This window comes from Manis pentadactyla, chromosome 4 (assembly GCF_030020395.1).
Source record: "Manis pentadactyla isolate mManPen7 chromosome 4, mManPen7.hap1, whole genome shotgun sequence".
NCBI lineage: Eukaryota > Metazoa > Chordata > Mammalia > Pholidota > Manidae > Manis > Manis pentadactyla.
Genome location: NC_080022.1, coordinates 189,348,992 through 189,369,919, shown reverse-complemented (window position 1 = coordinate 189,369,919; position 20,928 = coordinate 189,348,992). Strand labels below are relative to the sequence as shown.

Below are 20,928 nucleotides of genomic sequence, written 5' to 3'. Positions count from 1 at the left end.
GGCTTGGGGACTTTTCCAGGTCAATGGGAGATGAAAGGGGGGCCGAGGATTCCTTGGGGCCTGAACCCCACCCTGTGAGGGCCCCACTCTGGCTTGGTGGTCTCCTTGGTTGCCACCTGGTGGAAGGGAAGGAGCTGAGCCTAGGGGCTCCCAGCTGATTGGGGGCTTCACGCCCCAGTGTAGAGACCAGAAGCCCTGTGTCCACAGCCTGGGCAGCACGGGGATGTGAGTGGGGGTGCGTGCGTGTTGCTCTCTCTCACAGGGATATGTTTTCAGGCAATTTTTGGGGGGAAGATGGTGGTGAGTTGGAAGGGAGACTAAGACCTGAACCCCTGATCCTCTAGCCTAGTCCGGAGCCCTTTCTTCCTGAGAGGGCCCCAGGCTCCTGGGGCCACCACTTTCCGCCCCAGAGGGAGGCCACTGCTGAGAGCGACTGAACAGTGGAGGACGAATTAGAGTTTGCACAGCTGGCCAGGCTGAGGCGGCGGCTTCCGCCCCAGCCGCCACCCAGCTCCATCTGGGACAAGAGTCCCCAGCCATGACTAGGAGACGACTGTCATTCTGAGCATGGTCTCCCGTTAGCAAAACCCGGACACCCAGTCTCCCCTCCTCTACAATCTCCCACGTGCTCCACGCAGGAAAAATCAGAGCCTCTGTATCATTGACTTGTTACATTTTAGAAGGATTCCAACCTCATTTTTTATGGGCTCTTCTCCACAATTCCTAGGAGACCGGCAGAAAGCAAAGGTAAGGGCACGGAGCGACGAAGAACTGAAAGGGCTTGTCCAAGGTCAGACCCTGCACAGGCTGCGTGTCAGGCGGTTGATTCTTTCTCAGCAAGTTGGAGGTGGGTGGGTGGGGAAGGGGCGGGAGGAGGCCACCTTGAGGAGGGCGTCGGGCCCCGGCCTGCAGCCCCTCACCGGCTCCGCAGCTGCCAGGGCCTGGGCTCCAGGGTGGGGGCGCGCATCGGAGGCCGGGGGCGGGGCACGCGGCGCCGCGGAGGAAAGAACAAAAGGGAGCCCCTCCTCCTCCCCCCCCCGGCCGCCGCGACCAATCGACGCGGTCGCTGCCGACAACGTCCTATGATTGGCTGCGCGGATGCCAATCGGGTGCCGGGGCCGCGAGCCCGTGCAGCCCCACGTGGGGCGGCGCGCTCCGCGATTCGCGGGCCGCGCCTCGGGGACTATACTGCACCCAGCGCCCGCGCGCGGTACCCGGGATGCTCAGAGGCCCCCAGAGCCGCCCCAGCAGTCCCTGAGGGCCCCTGAGCGCCCTTGGCCCCGAAGTGTTGTGCCATCTCCTGGGTCATCTGCTGTGCGGGCCGGGCCGTGTCCCCATTGCATATGCGGAGTTGAAGTGACAACTTTAGAGTCACCCAGCCGTTTAGGCTGAGGTTGTTGGGGACCCGGCTACCCGATTCCGCTGTTCGGCCGCGGGCCCTTACCTGCCCCGGGGGCCCGGGCTTAGGACTTCTCCATCTGCTCCCCGCCGTGTCCCCAGGAGGCTGCGCGCGCCCAGGGGCCAGGACGAGAAGGAGCGGGCCGCCTGGGTTTGGCTGGAGGGGCTGAAGCACGTCGGCTGCAGGAGGGAAGAGGCGGTGTGCTGTTGGATGGTGCAGCGACCGGGGGGATCAGTTCATTCATTCACTGGGCCAGCCATTGACATCTCCTACTATTATGTCCTGGGGACACAAACAGCGGTGGCCCCGAGGAGGCTTGGGGACTAGCCTCCCCCTAGTTTCCATTAGTCTCCCAAACTACTCCAAGTGGAACACACAAGAACGTTATCTGATGTGGGTAATTGAGGTGGTCTTAGGTTTTTATGGCACTTTTAAACAGGGTATTTGAGGAGAGTTGAATAAATGGAAAATGACTGAATTAAAGAGATCCCAGGGTAGAACCCAGGGCCAGCACCAAAGGGGAGCTGTTACGGTCGCAGACCTGAAGGGCAGCTGTAGCAGCAGGAGGGGGTAGGAGAGGCCCGTCTGGGAGGAGCTGTGGCCTTGGGGAGAGGACGCGGCGACCTGGCAGGAAGGAGCCTGGCGATGTGTGTATACTGGCCTCACCTTCCTGTCTGCTGTTCCGTCTGTGGGCTCCTCATTGGCTGAATCTAGGCCAAGTGGGGGCAAAGGAGACCCCAGTGATATTGTGTCTACAGGCCAGCCTCCAGCCTGGGGCCGGGCAGCTGGGGTGGTGCCATGTAAGGTGCTGAGCACCTGTTCTGAAGTGTGGATAAAAGCATCTTAGCAACGCTGTTGTTTTGTTTTGTTTGTGGGCTATGACATACAGTCTAAGTGGGACCCATGTGCGCCTAGGCAGAAATAGCCTCAAAAGGGGTGGAATGGGGCTCAGCTGAGTCGCTCCCTCCTGCAGAACCACTTGGAGCTCCTCCAGTAGTGGGAAGACATCCCGTAAGTAGTGAGCTGAACATGAGTCAGAGCTCATGGGCCATGAATGTCAGGTGCTGCCTCCTCCAGGATGCCCTCTTGGATGTTTTATTTTCATTAAACAGTTGTCATGGGGCACTGTTGGGACCATAAATCTGGGGCAGGGATTGTTGTCTCCTCAAGGTGCTTGCATCCACCAATGGCACATGCTGGACGATGAATGGACCATGTGTTTTGCCTGGGCAAGGTCAGAAACAGGGCTTCCCTCTGAGGCAGAAGGCATTTATTCACTCAACAAACCTTTTCAGGGTGGCCTTTTTCTGCCTGGCAAGAGCTCAGTGCCAGGGGGCCCCAGTGAGGAAAGGATGTGTTGCAGGCATGAAGTTCGTGGTCCAGTAGCACAGTGACACGTAAGTTCACGATGAGGCAGCCTGAGCCAAGGCTTGAGAAGTTCAGGAGGGAGGGGAGGATGTGCAGAATGGGGGCGAGGATGGGAGGCGGCCCTTGAGGTGGCTTTGGAGGGCAGGTAGGAGTTGGAGTGGTGAAGGTAAAGTAAAGAAAGGCAAGAGGCAAGAAAGTGAAACAACGCTGTCCAAGGATGTGGCATCGGGAAGTCTGGCTCTGTGCACCCCCACCTCTGTCATTTGGGAGGCAGGAGGCCTGGGCCAGACACCCGCACTCCATTCCCCAATCCCGTGGTGGTCATCGCAGGGTTATCAGGCAGGTTGGAAGGGAATGCACGTGCTGTGCCTAACACTGTGCTGCCCCCAGTAATCTCCAGCTCACGGGCACGCTCATAACCACTCCTGTGGCCCAGGAGGTGTGGCGGGTTTGGCGGGACTCAAGGGGCCTTTGCAGGGGCAGTTGGGTGTGGAATGAGGATGGCTCTCAGGACAGCAAGCTTGCCTCTCACTCCTCCAGTACATGTGGAGGTCGCCCACCCATCAGCCCCCTCTGCTGCAGAGCCCAGAGGTGGCCCCAAGATCCTTCTCAGCACATTCTCCAGGCAGCCTCCTGAGCAATTGCGGTTGGCATCTAATAGGATGTAACGTACCATTCCGGACTCAAACAGCAGCAGAAACTGGAATTTGGTGGCCTGGAATCAGAAGTGCCAATTCCAGACCCTGCTTCTCTGAGCCTACGCCCTCCCCGGGTCTGATCTCCATGTGGACGGAAGACCCAGCAGGGGGGTAAATGGCTCTGGGCAGCAGGGAGGGCCTGTCTTTAAGGGCAGCATCTGGCGTGGGGGTCAGGACATGCAGGTGCCCTCAGTGCTGTCAGAAAAGCCCTGGCCTAGGCCAGGGAGGCCACTGTGCCGATGCCTATCAAGGCTGAAGAGAGGGGATCAGGAGGAGCTAGGGGTGCAGGGAGACGCAGCCACCAGGAGCACGAGGGCTCGGCCTGGGGATGCCACAGACCTGGAGCCTCAGGGCGGGAAGGCCAGCGTATCCTGAACAGAAAAGGGGATAAGGAGGAGGAACCCGGCTGGTCTGGGGGTTACAGTGACAAGACTGACCTGTGGACCCACGCTGTGCACCCCAAGACCATGCCTCCTCATTTAAAAAATCCACTGAGGCGAGTGTCGAGACCCCAAGCTGACGGTGGGTGGATTTGCACATTCAGGTACAGCCATGCGGCAGCCAGCACCCAGTGACTCCCTGCCCTCCAAAGGCTCCCTCGTGCCCCTCCCATCCCAGGCCCCAGAAGTGCTCCGACATCGACCGCTAGACATTACTTTTGCCTGATGTTTACATTCATATTAACGGAGCCGCTCCGCCTGTCCTCCGAGGCTGGCCTCTTGCTCAACAGAAGCTGTGCGATTTGCCACATTGCTGTGTTTGTGGCTTATCCTTCAGCGTCGCTGTTGGTGGGTGTGCCGCGGCTTACTTGTCCCGTCTCCCGTCGATGGACATGTCGGTTATCTCCAAAGTTTGCGAACGGTGCTGCTGTGAACATTCTGGTGCGTGTCTGCTGGGTTCGTGCGTGGCAGGGGGATTGCTGCGAGGCAATGTCCAGCTCTAGAAGATATCCCCGGTCCTCCAGGTGGCTGTCCTGATCACCACCCCCACCAGGCGGGGCTGCCCGCACCGGTGCCAGCACTCGGGACTAGCCGTCCTTTACTGTTGGCTGTTTGGGGGCTGGGGGTGCACACTCCACCTCTGGATCTTCCTGACGCCCATGAACAGGGTGATTTCCTGAGGAGCTAGTCCCCCCACTTACAGGACACAAAGCAAGGGTACCTGGTGGGTGAGGCCACAGAGCCAGTGAGTGCCAGAGCTGCTTCTGGAATTCCCTGGGGCAGTGAGCTCCAGCACCAGGTCAGGACTGCCGCAAAGAGCTGGAGAGGGCGCTCTGGGTGTTGGGGGAGGTGGGGGAGGAGGGCGGGAAGCAGCAGGGCCGTGGGAGCTGGGGAAGGGCAGTGGGGAAGGCGGTGCTGTCAGCAGTCAGCACCCATCTGGTGGGGGCTTGCTGGGTACACACTTGTGCCCAAGCCCTGATCTGGGCATAGGAATGTGATGGCGAACACACACAGGCAGGGGCCCTGCCCTCACATTAATGACGGTCCTGGGAAGCAGGCAATCAAGGAAATCCACAATAAACACATAATTCCAGGCTGTGATGAGTGCTGTGTGCTGTGAGAGGGCCCGACCTGGCAGTGACATCAGGACTGAGAAGGAACGAGCCTCAGAGGTCACAATACTCCAGGGGGTCTCGGAGGCGGTGTCCTAGCAGAATGGGAGTTGGGGGTCTGGGAGGGAATGGTGAGAGGGAGACGTGGAAGTCCTCAGCACGGACAGGCCGGTTGCAGGAGGGCTGCAGAGCCTGGGGGTGGACTGGATGAAACCGAACACTCAGAATGAGGTTCAGTCTCCACAGAAACTCCAAAATACATTGACTAAACCAGGGAGACATTTCTTTCTTTTTCACATAAAGCTCTACTACCTTCAAATATGGCTTCTTCTTCATGACCCAAGATGGCTGCTTAGCCTCCAGCCATCACCTGCAACTTCAACCAGCAGGAAGGGAGAGGGGACAAAGAAGAGCACAGTTCCTCTGTTAAAGGATGTTTCCCATTGCATGTGGTATTCTTGCATTCACTCTCATTTCTAGCTGCAAGGGAAGCAGAAATGTGACACTGATTCTGGATAGTTGGGATCCCCTTCCAGTTGGGCTTCTATTATTGAGGGAAAAGGAGAAGCAAAACATTGGAGCAATACAGCCTTTGCCTCTCTGGTAACTGGAAAGGAGGGGATGCGCTGGAGGTAAGAAATGACCAGTGGATCTCTGCGCACCCCTGCGTGTTGCCCATCACTCGGTGCCCAGAAGCTCAGAGGCGTGGGGTGTGCAGAGTATGCTGGAGTCTCCACTGATGAGCCGTTCTGCTGGTATCTCGTTCATCTTATTTTCACAGACAAGGAAGAGAGGTAGGTAAGTGGCCTGTCCAAGGGCCCAGAGCTGGGACACAGGCAAAGAGAGGCAGGCCTCCTAAGAACATCCTGGCACTCCCACTCATCTGGCAGGGAGGGCTCAAGACCAGGAGGCCCCCGTCACTCCCTTCGTCAAGATGCTCCTCCTCTCCTGGTCCGTTGCTGACCAAGGCTGTCACCATCGCCTCTTTAAGCAGGACACAGGAGTGGCCACATATCCCCCCTCCATCTTCCTACCCAGGGGGCAGGGCAGGGCCCAGTGGCAGTGGCCGAGCTCTGGAGGACCTGTGTGCCCTGGCGCTGTACAGAACGCAGGCAGGGAGGAGAGTCCCCGGGAGCTGCCCCTCCTAGCCCCTGCATGCTCTTCCCCCTGGCACCAGTCAGGCCCCAGTGCGGGCCCGAGGGCAGGAATGCCCCGTGCCAGAACCAGGCCTCAGGTCTGAGTCTCTGATGCTAACTAACTCCCCACTGTTTTCTGTCTTCACATGTGCATCAAAATTCATAAAAGGGAACATTCTTCTTAAAATAAAAGTGGGCACTCTGAGGTGCAAAATGTCAAAAGTCAAATCCTGCTCCCAGGTAATGGGGCCTGGAGCTGACCAGGGGTGGCTGTTTCCAGAGCATTTCCATGCACACGGAAGTGCCACGTGCACACACAGAGGTGTGAACAGGATGGGACACCCCGTCAGCCTGGACTGGGCCCTGCTCCGTCCAGCACACACCCTCTGCCACGGGCTGCGGTCACCTGGGTTTGGTCAGACTGCCGCTGATGGGCAGGCAGGCTCTTCCAGACTTCTGCTGGAAGTCTGAGAGGTCAGGCACCTGTGAGAGGCTTTGGGGCGGAGGGTCCAGGGGCCTGCGGCTCCCTTTCTCCCTCGCCAGGCTGCCACTGGCTGCACCTGCCGCCTTAGTGTTCCCGGGCCAGGGCCTGGGGGAGCTGGGCCATCCGCGGTGGGCCTGTAGCCGCTCCGTGAAACGGGCATCAGCACCTGACAGTCAGGGCTGGAGCGCCCAGATCCAGACCCTCTTGGGTCCGACTGATGGAATGTACCCAGACTAGCTCAGCTTAACATGAATGGCAGGAATGGTGCTGGCCTCTGGGCCTCAGAGGCCTCGGACGTCAGTGGAGATGCGTTCATCTTTCCATCTGCCTCCATTGGCTTTGCTTCTTTCTGCCTGCTGGCCTCTTTCTCCCCATGCGTTTCCCCCATGTGACAGGGGGATGGGGCATGACGCACACAGGGCCAGGCCACCCATCCCAGCTTGGTGACCTGGTAGGGATGCAGGGGTCTCTGTCCACACCCAGGAAAGGGTCACTTCCCTGGCCAGGAGTCAGCGCTCTGGCCGTCCAGGCCTGGGTCCCAAGCTCATCCCTGCGCTGGTGGGGAGGCCAGGGTGGGGTGGCATGAGAGAACCGTGTGGGTGGGATGAAGGCAGTCCCCGCAGCAAGCAGGGGTGTCTGTTACAGGAAGAGGTGGCCGGGAGGCCCCAAGCTGGCCCTGAGGCACCCACACGTTTCCCTTTCCTGCACCCATGATTCCAGGGAGCCCTGCCTGGTACAGTGCAACTGTCTGAGAGTCAAAAGAAACACTTTCTTCCCATCGGGACAACCCAGGCCATGGGAGCCGAAGGGCCTGGGACCTCAGTCCCCTGGGGCATGTCTACCTCCCGGAGTGGGGGGTTCCACCCAGTGTCTGCAGCCTGGAGAAGATGCCAGAACTCCCCATCACCAGCATACCTGATACCCCACAGCAGGCGGAAGCCGAGGAAGGAAGGAGAAAGTAAAAAGCACCCAACCCCACACAGGTCAGATGATCTTCCTTCCAGGGCGTCACAAGCCAGTCGGTGTTTGTGGTCCCTCTGCTGTTGACCTTCCACGTTGGCCACTAGCCCCTAGCCAGCGCCCTGGACGGGTGGGCTCTCTTCCTGGCGAGCCAGCCCAGTCTTCATTCCCATGGGGATCTGAGCCCCATGCCTACTGCCTTCCTGCAGCTGCAAAGATTCCTCATTAACACATCTGCACGTCATGAAGGAGTGTTCCGGAGGCCCCAGGGCCCCCCATGCCCCTGCCCAGCTGCAGGCCACGCCCGCTCTCCCCATTCCCTGGGCGCAGCCGCAGCTCCTGGTTCCCGGGCAGGCAGCGCCCTCCCCTGGGTGCCGTGCTGCAGAGCTGCCCAAGTGGGAGAGAAGGGAGAGCCCAGGGTCGCTGCTGTGCTGTGGGAGGCTCTGCCGGCTCCAGCCCTGGCCCCTGGCCCCATAGCTGGGGCTGAGGGAGAAGCACCCCTCATGCAGATCACACAGGCGGGCCCCCTCAGCCTGCCCAGGCTGTACGGCTCCTGAGCAGTGGATGCCAGGACAGCATGGCATGGGCATGGGCATGCTCCCTGCGGAACTTGTGCTCAGAAAGAGTTCCTTGGCTGCAGGGGCTGGTGGGGTTCCCTGAGCCAGTCCAGGGGTTCACTAGGCCCACCAGCCATCCAAGTCCCAAGTAGTGTCTATTCCTGCTGAGGACAAACTGCTGCCCATGCATGACGGAAGGGTCCAAAGTCATTGACACACCCTTCCCGCTCGCCCACCATACCCTCTGCACGAGCTCACTGAGGAAGCCCGAGCCTGGCCAGAGGGAGGGGAGGTCATGGGTGGCCCGGGCGGGTCACCTGACTATTAAGCACTCTCCCACAGTGGGTATTGTTCACATGGGCAGGCAGATGCTCGGCTTTTGGGCACAGCCAGAGGTGGTCAGACGTCTATCCTCCTCCTCCTTGAACTATCTTAACTCATCTGTCATTCACTCCTTCCAAGCCCCTCATGTCTGGCCAGATGGCTGGGCACTGCCACAGCATAGATGCTGGCCTTGGACAACCAGATCTCTGCTCAATGTTCTGCCCCCGGGGAGGACTGTCCCGGAGGCAGAGCCTGTAAGGGCACTGTGGTCCCCTCGGGGCTGGGCTGGCACCCGCAAAGAGCTAGCTGTAAGCCCAGGCTGACCCTTCCCTAGCAGATCAAAGGGCCTCACGGAGCGGGCCTGTGGCAGGAGTGGGCTCCAGTGGCCTCCTGGGCCTTCAGGGCCTGTGTGGCCTCTTCTGTGTGTACCTTTCCTGTCCCATGAAGGCCAGGTGGGCTGGGGAGCACCCAGTTTATGTCAGACAGCTGGGTTTCAAGGTCAACCCATTGTCTTGATAAACACAGGATTTCCCATTTACTTTGAATTTCAGATGAACGCGAGTAATTGGCAGTTGTAAGCATATCCCTAATGCTGCATAGACTATATTTGTATTAAAAGTTATTCGTTATTTATCTGAAAGTCGAATTAAACTGGGTGTCCTGGGGCCAGGGATTCAGTACCATGTCAGGTAATACCCGCTCCACCAGCCAGAGGTGGCCCTGGGCACAGCGAACTCATGGGGCCACCAGAAAAGGTGAGCTCGCGGCTCCACCCACCAGGGAACCCAGGGTGGACCCCGATTGGTTCAGCCTGGGTCATGTGCCCACACCCAAGCCACTCACCTTGGGAAGGGGGCGAGGCACCCCATTGGCCTGGGTCACGTGACTGGAGGGTGGCGATTCACGTGGCCGCGTGTGCCCGGCAGGTGGGCTGGGAAGTATGCGGTGTTAAGAGGCTCTTCCTGTTGACAGGGGGCTTCTGGGCCCCTGGAACAGTGGCCTCGGGCAGCTTTCGAGGGCGTTGGCTTCCCGCAGGCACTGGTGGCCGCAGAGCCCCTAGGGGCTGGGTGGCCTTGTTTCCCTGCTGAACCCGCGGAACTCACCACGCTGGCCTGGCCGTGGGCTCGTGTCCCCCTCCTGCAGGGTCCCTGTGTACCTACCTCCAGCCTGTGCCCAGCGGGCACCCCGTGGGGGGCCGCTGCAGGGGCCTTGGGGAGCCCCAGGCTGGGTTCATCGATCCTGAGCCCCAGGACCGGAGGGAACGACTGCAGGGCCTGGTGGTGAAGAGTATAATCACCCTGCCGGTGCAGTCTCCCACACCCGCCCCGCTCACCCCGGGCCCTAAGTCTGTTTCTTGTAAGTGAAAACAGATTTCCTACCAGGGGCAAGATCTTAAACTTGTTCAAAGGCTCCCAAATAAAAAGGGTGGTTTTAACTTTCCCCTCTCAGCAAACTAACTCGTGAGGGGGCCCCCAGACCCTTCCATCACTGCAGGAAGGAGCGGGGTTGGCCCACCCCTGCCATCTGGGGGCTGGTTTTCGGTGGAGCCGCAGCCCCTGCCCTCAGGCTCCGCTGGAGCAGAGTCCCCACCGGCCCCAGGGCCGAGAACCAGGCTGGGGGCAGTTCTCTGCCCCGCTGTGTCCTGAGGCCGTGCCCATGGAAGGTGTTTTCCACCCTGCGAACTCTCAGCCTCCCTTCCTCTGGGAGTGGCTTCAGTTTCATCACTTTTCTTCAGATTAAACCAGCTAAAGGAAACAGCTGTGGGTGCCCCTAGAAATCCTTTATGTGGGGCTGAATTTCCTGTGAGAAGAGCAAGACCCCCACCCCCAGCCCCAGCCATGGTCCTTGACCTGCACTTCCTGGCCAGCAGCGGCTCCGTAGCACTGGGGGCCCTGTCCGGCGCCCTCGGGCGCGGCCAGCTCAGGGCTTGCTGGGTGTGACGGCTGCTGTGCTGGCCTTCTTCCCTGCTGGGTTCTGAGCTCCTGGAGGGGGAGGACTCCAGGAAGCCCCTGTGGGTACTGCCTCCCGGTGCCTGGCAGAGGGTCTTGCACACAGTAAGTCTTCAGCAGGTACTTGACGTGACGACAGATGGAGAGATGGATGGCTGAGAACAAGTTTTGTTCCTGCTGGGAGCAGTTCACACAGCAGGAGTTGGAGAAACCCCCTCTTGGATGGGCAGGGTGGCTGCTCTCAAGATGTTTGGAGTAGGCTGGAGGCACTGGCAGCTTCCCCACCAGCCCTGGGTGTCATCAGGGGCCTGGTATCCCTCCCTGGTAGGGAGGGTTTCCCTGAACAATAGGCATTGGCTTGGCAAACCTAAGGTGCTGGCCTTTGCCTTTTCTTCCTGCGGACGGGTGCGGTCTGCCTTGGGAGCCCTGCAAAATCAGACAGGAAATGTCCGTGTGAGTGGGCCCCACTGGCCCTGGAGTGGGGTGGCAGGTGATGGGGACCTCCCCAAAACTCAAAGGAATGGGGACATGGTCGGAGGAGTGTGGGACCTAAGGTCTGCAGCAACATCAGGTGCCGGGGGTGGCTGCTGTTCTCTGGGCTCCAAGCCGTTGGCCCTCAGTCGGATCGCCTGCAGAGCTGTGAGCGGACAGTCTCTGGGCGCCATGCAGGGATGACTGCTGCTTCCTGCCCCGGCCGGCCAGCCCCCAAGGCATCAGGATCCGCGGGGGCTGAATGGAAATTGAAACATGTCCAAAACTCAGAATTGATGTAAATGCCCGGAGAGCTGTGGCCACAGACTCCATGCCCTCAATGTGGCACTAAACGCAGAGGGGTAATTGGAAGTCCACCTTGTCCTCTTAGCCTGGCCCTCTCTGGACCCCCGGGGGTTGGGGAGGGGACCCGAGGCTCTGTGGAGGGGGTGTCAGGAGTGCAGAACGCTGAGTCAGTGGTCTGAACATGCCGGCCAGGTGTGGCTGAGGCTGCCCTGCCTTGAGTAACCAGCCTGGGGTTCTGTTTCCACCAGAGCTGATCTGAGCTCCTGGTGCGGAGGTAAAGGAAGGAGTCCAGTGCGATCCACAGGGCCCCGCCGCCCCCCCACCGCCAGCCCCTTACCTCCTGGGGGTCTGGCCCTCAGGAGGTCTGATGGAGACTCTCTCCCTGGGACCTGGGCCAGCTTGGTGGGGACACGGAGCTCGACAAATGAGCAGCATGTAACAGGGCTCCTGACAGGCTGGGTTCCAGGAGCTGGGGCCTAGGGAGGGACCCTCACGGGGGAGAAGGGCAGGAGGGAAGGTGCGTCAGCAACCCTGCCCCAGCTCACTGCTCGGAGCCCCCTCACCCTTGGCTCCTCTGCTCACCTGCCTGGAAGCCTGGGCCTGCCTCTTCGTTCTCCTGCTCTCGTCTCAGAACATGGCCCCATAATGCTGCCCTACTCAGGGCTGGGCCTGGGGCAGCCTGGCATGGTGAGGCCCAGGCTAGTGGAGGGAGGGAGGCATGCCCGTGGCCTGGGGGACCCTGTCAGGCTGTCTTCTTCTTGCGGGGGTGGCAGGTGGCTGCAAACCAGACACCCGGTGGCTCCATGAGCATTGCTGGAGAAGGCACACAGCCTCCCTGCGTGCATCCTCTGGGAAGCTCCCATCAGTCCCTGGGACAGGCCCCTGGGAGGTCCCCCGACCCCTGGTGGAGTTGCTGCGGCAGCTCCCAGGCCCTGAGGGATCTCCAGGTGGGGGGAGGCAGGCTCCTGAGCAGGACGTGCGGGTGGAATCCGGCACCCTTGTGTCCAGCTTGGGGCCCTGTGTGTGTCCCCACCCTCCAAGCCCTGTCACTGCCCACCAGACGGTTTGAGGAGGCAGTGGGCTGGGGAGCGTGAAGTGCCTGGCCCAAGGCTGGTAATGGGGCAGCAGTGTGGGACCCAGGGAAAAGCCCTTGCTCACGATTCCTTTGCAACCCTCTGTGAGCTTCACCCCATTCTCAGCGGTGAGCAAGAGTCTGGGACCCCTCTTCTCAGACGGGGACGCGGAGACCCCAGGCCGCACTGGGGGAGAGCCGCCCACACCTCAACCTGCTGCACTGCTCTGCTTGCCAACGCCATGGTTCTTTCCGGAGGCCTGTGTCACCAGATCTCGCGGTGCGCCTGCCAGGGGTACTCTGGCTCCGGGTGGGCACTGAGGAAGGACTCGGCTTTTAATGACCCGCAGCCTGTCCGTCTGCCTGGAGCTCACACGCTGAGCGGCCATGCTCTCGCCGCCATCCCGGGCCTGAGCAGGTGCCTGGGGAGCGGCAGGAAGGCCTGACTTTTAGAGGAGGGGTGGTGGTTTGTCACCAGGACCCCTGGAGAATGGGACGGGGTGGCAGCAGGATGGCAGGGGGAGTGGAATATGGGGGTCAAGGTCCTCAGTTCCTGGAGGAAGGCAAGGCAGCCCTTCAGGGTCACTCTCCTGGGAGCTGCTCTGTCCACTTCTTCAGCCAGCGCCGGGAGCCCCAGAGGCGGGTCCCTCCCTGCCCCCTGCAGCTGCACAGACGCAGGCGGCCTCTGGGGCCCGTAGGCCCTTGGCCTTTGGCTGGCTGGGTGCCCAGATGCCCCCGCACTGGCTGGGCTGCAGCACAGACATCCCTGTCCCCAGCCTGGGTCTGAGCTCTGTTCCCACCCAGCCCCCAGCCACCCTGCCCAGGCTGGGGCACAAACAATTAAAGCCCCTCAGTCCCCAATTGGTTTGTGGTATTAAAACCGAATTGCGATCAGCTGGGTTGTCATTTCTACCTGATAAAACGTCACTTTTATTGATCTCACTCGCCCCATGCCGTCATTTATCTTGCTTCAGCATTTCACATGATGACTCGTTTGTCTTGATCAAAGTGTAGTCCTGCACGATTAACCCTTGGGGCTCTGCAGCCTACGGCCCACACCCTGTCCCCGGCCCGGGTTCTGGAAGGCAAGGGCCACCCTTGAGTTAAGGTGGGGAGAGGGAGGTGGGCAGGAAGGCAGCTGGGTCAGGGTGTGGGGAGCAGAAGGAAGGCTGCTGCGAGCAAAGCCCTGGGGCCACCTCGTCCTGCTGTGGCCCTGTAGTCCGCTCACCCCCCGCCCTGCAGGGCCCCGCTCACCCTGAGTGGGGCTGCAGAGGAAGTGGTCCCAATCTGATCGCAGCCCCTCTCCCTATAGCATCAGACGTGTCCCATTGTCCAGCTCACAGCGCGGATGCCCTTGGGTGCCCCTGTGAGACCGGCTGCAGCAGGGGGCCCAGTGCTGGAGCCATGTGGCCTGGCTTAGCCCCAGTGCCACTCTTTTGGCTGATGGGGGCCTCACCTATGACACAGTTCCACGGGGAGGTTGTCTTGGCTGCATAGCTGTCCTGTCTTTTCCTGTCTACCTCTTTCACGGAACCATGGTGTCTGGAAGATCATGGCGCTGGTCTGGGCTGCCTGGTGTACTGCTGGCTCTGTGCTCGTTCCATGGAGAATCCAAACCTATGACCTGCCAGCAGAGGAGGGTTCCACTGGCTCCTAGGCAGGTGTCAGGGCTGACCTTTCTGTACCTTGTCATCCATCCTGTCTGGCCCCACCCCCCTCTCTTGACCCAGAGCATCCCTCATGACCTCTGGTGCCCACCAGCCTCCCTGTGTGACAGACAACTCATGGGCTGGGCAGGAGGCACCCCAGGCCTTTCTCTCTGCTCAGGCTCCAGTCTGTCCTGGATTCTGCCCCTGCCTGTAACCAAAGGCACTGAAGCTGGGGACTCCCAAGCCCACAGGGGGTCTCTGGTCCCAAAGACTCCCTCCCCTGCCACAGAGGGTCCCTAGGCCGGAGACCTGGATGAGAAGCACTCCCTGGCTCGTTCACACCTTCTGGCACCAAGTCAAGTCCCGCTTTCAGCCTGGCCCCAGCCCTCCAGGCCCCTCTCTCCTTCCTCCTGCAGCAGCCCTGGAACTGGGCTCATGTCCCAAGCTGTTGGGGGGCGGGCTAGCCAGACCAGGAACCTCCCGGCTCACCTGGGCGAAGTCAGAGGCTGCTGACGCGCTCAGACTCAGCAAACCTAAGGGCGGAGTTTGCCTTGGGGCCCATTCAGAGCAGATGTGTGCCACGCAGCCCCCGCCTCTGGTTCGGGAACCCCATTCTAACCACCCTTGTTTGGTGGGCGCAGAAGGGACTGAGAGAAGAGCTTGACAAGTCTGTCCTGCCCCCAGTCCCCAAGCTCAGGCCTCTGACCGGGTCCTGCGACCTTCTCCTGCACCCCGGGGAGGGGCCTGGCTCTGCTCTGTCTGCCTTCTCTGATCAGGTCCTTCCAGCAGAGGAAATGAGAAGGCAGGGTAGGATTGGCTGTGGGCAACAAGTGTGTGCTTGTGTGTGTGTGTGTGCAGGTGTGCAGGCAGACATGTGCATATGCAAATGACTTGCAGCTTCTCACACACCTGGTGGGTCACAGCCTCACTCCCTATTCTTACCGTGGTCCTCGTGCTTGCCCTGACAGGGTCCCCAATTCCAGCTGGCACCTTCTTCCCCACAGGTCCCGGAGGTGAAGGGAGAAGAGGGCACCCCCTCTCTGCCTATGTGGCAGGGTTCTGGGAAAACCCTCCCGGGCCTGCAGCCTCAGTGGGCACAGCCTTCTGTAGCTGGGGGTGTGCTGAGGATCCTCTGAGCTCCGCAGATGTACCTTCCCTCCCAGCACCTCCTGACTGTGCATTGTCAACTCTGTTAACAGTAAGGAGCACTTGTTTATTTATAGCTCTGCACACCTGCCAGTCCAGAAAATGTTTGCTGAATGAATGAATTCACACTTTCCTTGAGGAGGGCATCTCCTGTCTGGTCTGCTCAGATCCCACTCCCCGTGGCCACGACACCCTGGGGACTGCCTGCCTTTCCCCTTGGGCCTGGGCCTTGTGGGGGCTGACCCTCCCCACGTCCCCTCCAGCGGCGCCTGCCCTGGCTGCATGGACTTGTTCAGGCTGGACACTGACCCACCTCTGGTGAGATCTTTATAAGGAAAGGGGCCGTGTCCTGGGGGCTTCAGAGGCCAAGGCCATCCCAGGCCCATTCTGGCCACACGTTCCCCTTGCGGCCCAAGGGGCTCTGCTCTGGCTAACGTGGGGCGGGCCTCACCCGGATGCCCCAGTCTCAGGCCTCGGCCACATCTGCGAAGGCCCTTGAGCCACTGGGGCCCCCAGGGGGTCACTGTCTCAAGTGCACATGAATGCTGAGGCGCAGGTAGGATTCTGGAAGACTGAAAAGCTGTACAATAGTTCATATATTTATTCTTAAGCAAGTTATCAATAAAAAATTTAATACTAAAATGCCTTTACATAGAGTTTGCTGTTCATAAAACCTTTGTGTGTGTTTTGTTTTAGTGTTTACATTGAAAAAACATCCACCCATCCTCTTAGTTTACACATTTACAATAATCGTGCTTTTTGCCAGGTCCAACCATGGTCAGCGGGGCAGGGCCGCACCGTCCACACGCACACAGCAGGAGAAGGGAGGGGGCAGAGGGAGCCCAGCAGGCGGGGAAGAATCAGCGAGGGGGCCCGGGAAAGGCCTTCCCTTAGCTCGGTGCTCGGGGTGGGAAAGAGCCCTCAGTCCTCATTGCTGCAGCTGGGCCGCCCCGCTCGGTGCCTCTGCACAACACACGTCTTCTCCACTCGGCACCTTCTGCCTCCCCAGTCGTGAGAGGACCTTGGCCGCCACCTCCCGGATGACCACCAGGAATGAAATATTGCACTTGTGCAGAGACAGAGAGGAGAGTCGGGGCGGGGGAGGGACGCTGGGGTGCAGGGGGCCTCTCCCTGTCCTGGCGCTTCCCGCGGGGCCACCAGGAGCGGGAGGAGGGCGCTCTAGAGGGGCTGGGGGGGTCCTGGTGGAAAATAAAAGGGGGCTGAGGGGCCGACGGGGGCACTCAGCACCCACAGACACCCCTCGTTTCCTGGTCTGGGCTGTGGGTCCACAGGTCACTCAACTCACCCTAAGGAGCGGTGGCTGACTTGTGGGACTTTGCCGGGGCTCCTGGTGGGGCCTGGGGAACCTCGGTGTGGTGGGGCATGGGGGCACACAGCCCTCAGCGCGTCTTGAGGACAAGGGCTGTTGGTCCACAGGTCTGGTTCTGTCTGTCCCTCCTGACTGCTGGGGAAGGCGGCAAGTTCTCTGGGGCTGCCAGGTGGGTCTGTGGGTCTGGGGCACCCACCCGGCACCACAGAGCCCAGTGGTACTGGGTGTAGGGGTAAAGAGACCCCTGGGGGGTGCTCCCTGCACTTGGGGCCAGGGCATGGGCTCGGGCGGGGCGGGGGGATCCCTGCTCCATGCCCCAAGCTAGCCCAGCAAGCCCTCTGCCTGCCGCGTGACCACAGGCAAGGCCTGGAAACCTCCAAGTGTTGATGGGGCTGGTCCCCTCCCTGCTGTTAGTGGAGGCCAAACTGGCCATTGAAACAGAAATCAGAAAACTTAGAATATTCAGTAAATGAGATCAAAACATCACTTTTTCATGTCTATACTTTAAAATATTTGTTCATTTTTGTTTTGTTTTAAACAGAGGTAAGATACATATGGCTGCTATTGTGCTGTGGCCAGAGGACCGGATGGTCCTGGCTTCCACTTTAGCCTCTAGAACCCCGTATCCCCCTGAGGGACCCTCTTTCTTGCCCCCATGCCCCCCAAAAAAGGATTTCTTTCTTAGGAGATGGATTAGAAGGAAATACACTCGGGTGTGGCTTCCATCTCATGCAGGCCCTCCAAGGGTCAGCGGGGCAGCCAGGGCGCCCACCTCCACCCACCTTCGGAGTCACAGAAGCCGCGTCGGAACTCAGCTAGGCTGAGGACAACAGTGCATTTTCAAAGAAACCCCAGAACAAAACCTCCCCCACATACACACGCACACACCCATGCACACATCCCCTCACCACGTGTGTGGGGAAAAATCTTTCCCATTTTTTTTTTCCATAAAACTTCCCCGCAGAAATACAATATTTACATAGAGAAATAAATAGACAGCACACCTGACTCGGCTCGCCCTGGTGGGGACAGTCGGAGGTACTAGGGAAAATATGGCTTGGATTCTAATCTCTCGGGTCCTGCCGCGGGACAGCAGAGCGGCTGTGGCCCCGGGCAGGCCGCGGCTCCCAGGCCCCGGCGCTCTCTCCTTCCCGGGGAAACAGGAGGGAAGCCTGGTTCTTGCCTTGGTGGGTTTGCATATTTGCTCAGATGTGCCCCTCCGAGGTGCGGGGCACAGGCTCGCGTGGCGGCACGGGGTCACCACCGCCTGTCAGCCATCCTCCTGCCGCATGCTCCTGGCACCCCTGGGCACAGTCCGGGCGCAGGCTCAGCACACGATGGGCACGCCGTCGGCTGTCACCAGGCGCCCCGTGGTGGGGTCATAGGTGCCTGCCAGGTAGTAGAGGTCTCGCCGGTCCTGGCACTTCCGGCTCCGTGTCATCTGCTCATACTGCTCGCGCCCCACGACCTGGCACTTGTGGGAGATGGTCTGCACATCGTTCTCATCCTCGTGGCAGGACTGGTACAGTGCGTTCTGCCAGGCAATGAGGCGAGGAGTGTGTGGTGTTGGCAGCCGGCCTCGGTCAGCCTGTCCCACCCACCCCAGGATGCACCCCGGGTTCGGGAAGGGCCACTTGGAAAAGCTGCTTAGCTGTATGGCTGGGCACCCTTGCCTGGGACACTCTTTGGCCCAGCAGACTTAGAGAAACACTTGTTTCTGAGCCACCTGCAAACATGGGCTTTTCTTGGGGGAGATGGGGGAGCTCGCTGGGGTGTTTTCTGTCTCAGGCTGGCATGGGAGGCAGGGAGCAGAGGGCCTGTGGGGTGGGGAGGGGCTACTGAGGGTGGGACCCACTCAGTGCCACGTGCTGCCGTGGTCACAGCCCCCACAGTGAAACCCTCACGCATTTCTAGGAAGCTATGGCGGTGCAGCCAAAGGGACCCGGTGGGAGGAGGCGGTCTGGTGCTGGGGCCCAAGCCCTGGGCTGTGTGGCTTCCTGCAGAGCCTGCCCGGGCCCTGGGCCCAGAGGCCTCCGGTGTGGGGGACGCAACAGGATGTCTGCAGGCAGCTGCAGCCTTGTTGTCCACACCCCCCAGCCCTCACCTTCCCATCACTCCGCCGCTTCCCCAGCTTGGTCTCCTCTGGGTGGTAAAACCACTTGACCTTCACCACCATGTTGCTGCCCCATGACTCCCACAGGCTCTCGATGCGGCCGATGTAGGGCAGGTTGGGCCGCCCGGCCGACAGGAAGACGGCGCAGTCCCCGATGTGCAGCGTCTCCTTGCCCCTGACGATGGCCTTGTAGAACAGCTTCCTGGCCCTCCCCTTCATGCCCCGCCTCTGCAGGGAGACACCCAGAGGCAGGGGTGATGAGGGTGCCCAGGGGTCTTGGGGACAGGTGGTGGCTGGGAGACAGTAGAGACAGGACGACAGAGAGAGCACGTGGGGAAGACGGGGAGGCGTGTGTGAGAATGTGCATGTGGGCACCTTCGAGGGCGGGACAGGCGGTAGCCACAGACCCAGGACCTGGCCAGCCCCGCGGCTCTGCCCTGCACACGGGTCACGACATCAGGTGGACAGGGACTAAATGAACACTGGCGCTGGAGGTGTGAGGGCAGAGCCCAGAGATGTTCTCCACAGAGCTGTTTACGAACAGCTGCCCGCTGGCAGAGATCTCGCGCCCGCAGCAGAGCGCTCTGCCTCCCTCCCCGCGCTGGCTGCGCTGCCTATGGAAGTCGGAAGATGGCGGCCACAGCCCCCAGAGAAGGGCACGCTCGCATGCCGGGGCGCAAAAATCATTTCCACAATCACACTGGCAAAGGGCTCGGAGGGGAGCAACAAGGGTGGTTGTTTACCTCGCTGGATTACGGCTGCCACTTTGTTTTTCCTTTGAATCTCCCTTTTTTCTTTTGGTTGAAATTGAATAGAACAACCCGAAACAGGAGAGAGAGGGAGAGGGGGCCAAGGAGCAGAAACGCGCGCCCCCTCCCCAGGCACCCGGGGCTCCTGGGGGCGGGGAGGCGGCGGCCCACCCACCTGTGTGGGGCTCCCGGACCACTTCCAGAGCTGCCGGGCAGGCAGGAAGGCTGAGATCTTTGGCCGGTTCTCCACGGAGGGCGGCCGCTGCCTCCGGGAAAGCTCTTTGGCTTTGGAAAAGCTCGGGGCCTCCTTGCGCTTGAGTTTGGACTTGCTGCTGCCGGGGCCCGTGCCCGCGCCCGTGCCCGCCGCGGCCCTGGCGAGGAAGCAGCGCTGGGCGTGCACGTGGGGGCCACCCCCCTTGGCGCGCAGGGTCTCGGGCTGGGCCAGCAGGGCGGGCACAGGGTGCGTGAGGCAGGTCTGCAGCAGCAGGGCCGGGTCCTCGTCCTCAGAGCTGTAGGATGAGCCCTCGTCGTCGGAGGAGCAGAGGCTGGACGTGGACAGGGAGCCCGAGGAGGAGGAGGTCGAGGAGCCCGAGGAGGAGGAGGGCGCGGGCAGGCGGGCGAGGAAGCGGGCGGGCACGCCGGGGGCCAGCCCGGGCCCGTCGTCCTCCTCGTCCGAGTAGGAGCTGTGGCAGTCGCTGTCACAGGGCAGCGGATACTCGGCCTGGCCGGCGAACTTGCGCAGCGCCAGGCCCACAGGCAGCGGGTGGGCGGGTGCCCGCGCCTTCCTGTCCTTGCCCACGAGGGCCGGGTGCGCGTAGCTGGGGCTTGGCAGGGGCCGCCCCAGCTTGGGCCCCAGGTCCTTGTCGCCCATGAGCAGGGCCTTGCAGTTCTTGTTCTTGGGGGAGGTCACACCCTCGTGGTCCAGCTTGACCAGGAACTCTCCACCTGGCCTGCGCCGCCCGCCCTTCTCGGCCTCCGCCCGCTCCGCTTTCTTGGCCCGCAGCAGCTTGTGGGCGCCCCCGGGCAGGCCCATCCCGGCTCCGCTGACAAAGGGCGCGTAGGAACTGGCCAGGCTGCTGAAGGAATCTGCACGGAAGCCGTTGCCGAACACAGGTGCAGCCACGCTGTGCACGGGGAAGAGCGCCTCACGGGCGCGCAGCTTCTTGGCGCTGCCGTTGAGCTGGAAGAGGTTCGGCAGCATGCCTGGTCCCTTGCTGCCCACCGTTGCCGCGGCCACAGCCTTTCGCTTGGTCTGTGCCACCGGGGACCAGCTCAGCAGTGGGCTGCTCCGGCGGCCCAGGAAGTGGTCGGAGGCCCCCAAGGGGGACTTGGCACCTGAGGTTAGGAGCTCCGCTTTGCCTGGGTGGAGGCCAGGTAGGGTCAGAGGTACCACCTGCCCAGGCCCCCCGCCTGGCCCTGTACCGCCTGGTCTCCCACCCCAACCAGGGTGCTCTGCCCACTTGGGCTCTTGGCCGTCCCCAGTACCAGCTTTGTCTTTGCCGATGGATTTCTTCCCAGGGGTCTTGGAGGCTTCGGGGCCATCATGTGCCTTGGGGGACAGGCTGGGAGCAGCCTCGCTGGGTGCGGGGGCCGTGAAGGAAGCTTTCTTGGTCCTCCGGCAGCCGCTGGACACCAGCAGGGCGGGGGAGGGCTCAGTGCCTGCAG

At 61.1% G+C, this 20,928-nt stretch overlaps 1 protein-coding gene across 10 annotated transcripts in view; it reads right to left on the bottom strand.

Moving 5' to 3' along the window:
• Positions 1 to 15,649: 15,649 nt before the first annotated feature.
• BAHCC1 (BAH domain and coiled-coil containing 1) overlaps positions 15,650 to 20,928 on the bottom strand; it is a 61,238-nt gene continuing 55,959 nt past the window's right edge. For 9 of the 10 annotated variants that reach the window (XM_057501806.1, XM_057501812.1, XM_057501813.1 and 6 more), the window contains 4 exons: positions 20,749 to 20,922; positions 19,439 to 20,622; positions 18,506 to 18,742; positions 15,650 to 17,935 (listed from right to left, as the gene is read on the bottom strand). In XM_057501806.1, the coding sequence (XP_057357789.1) occupies positions 17,729 to 17,935; positions 18,506 to 18,742; positions 19,439 to 20,622; positions 20,749 to 20,922 (1,802 nt within the window). In that variant the 3' untranslated portion in view covers positions 15,650 to 17,728. The remainder of the gene's footprint in view (positions 17,936 to 18,505; positions 18,743 to 19,438; positions 20,623 to 20,748; positions 20,923 to 20,928) is intronic. The other variant, XR_008997510.1, reaches the window with a different exon arrangement.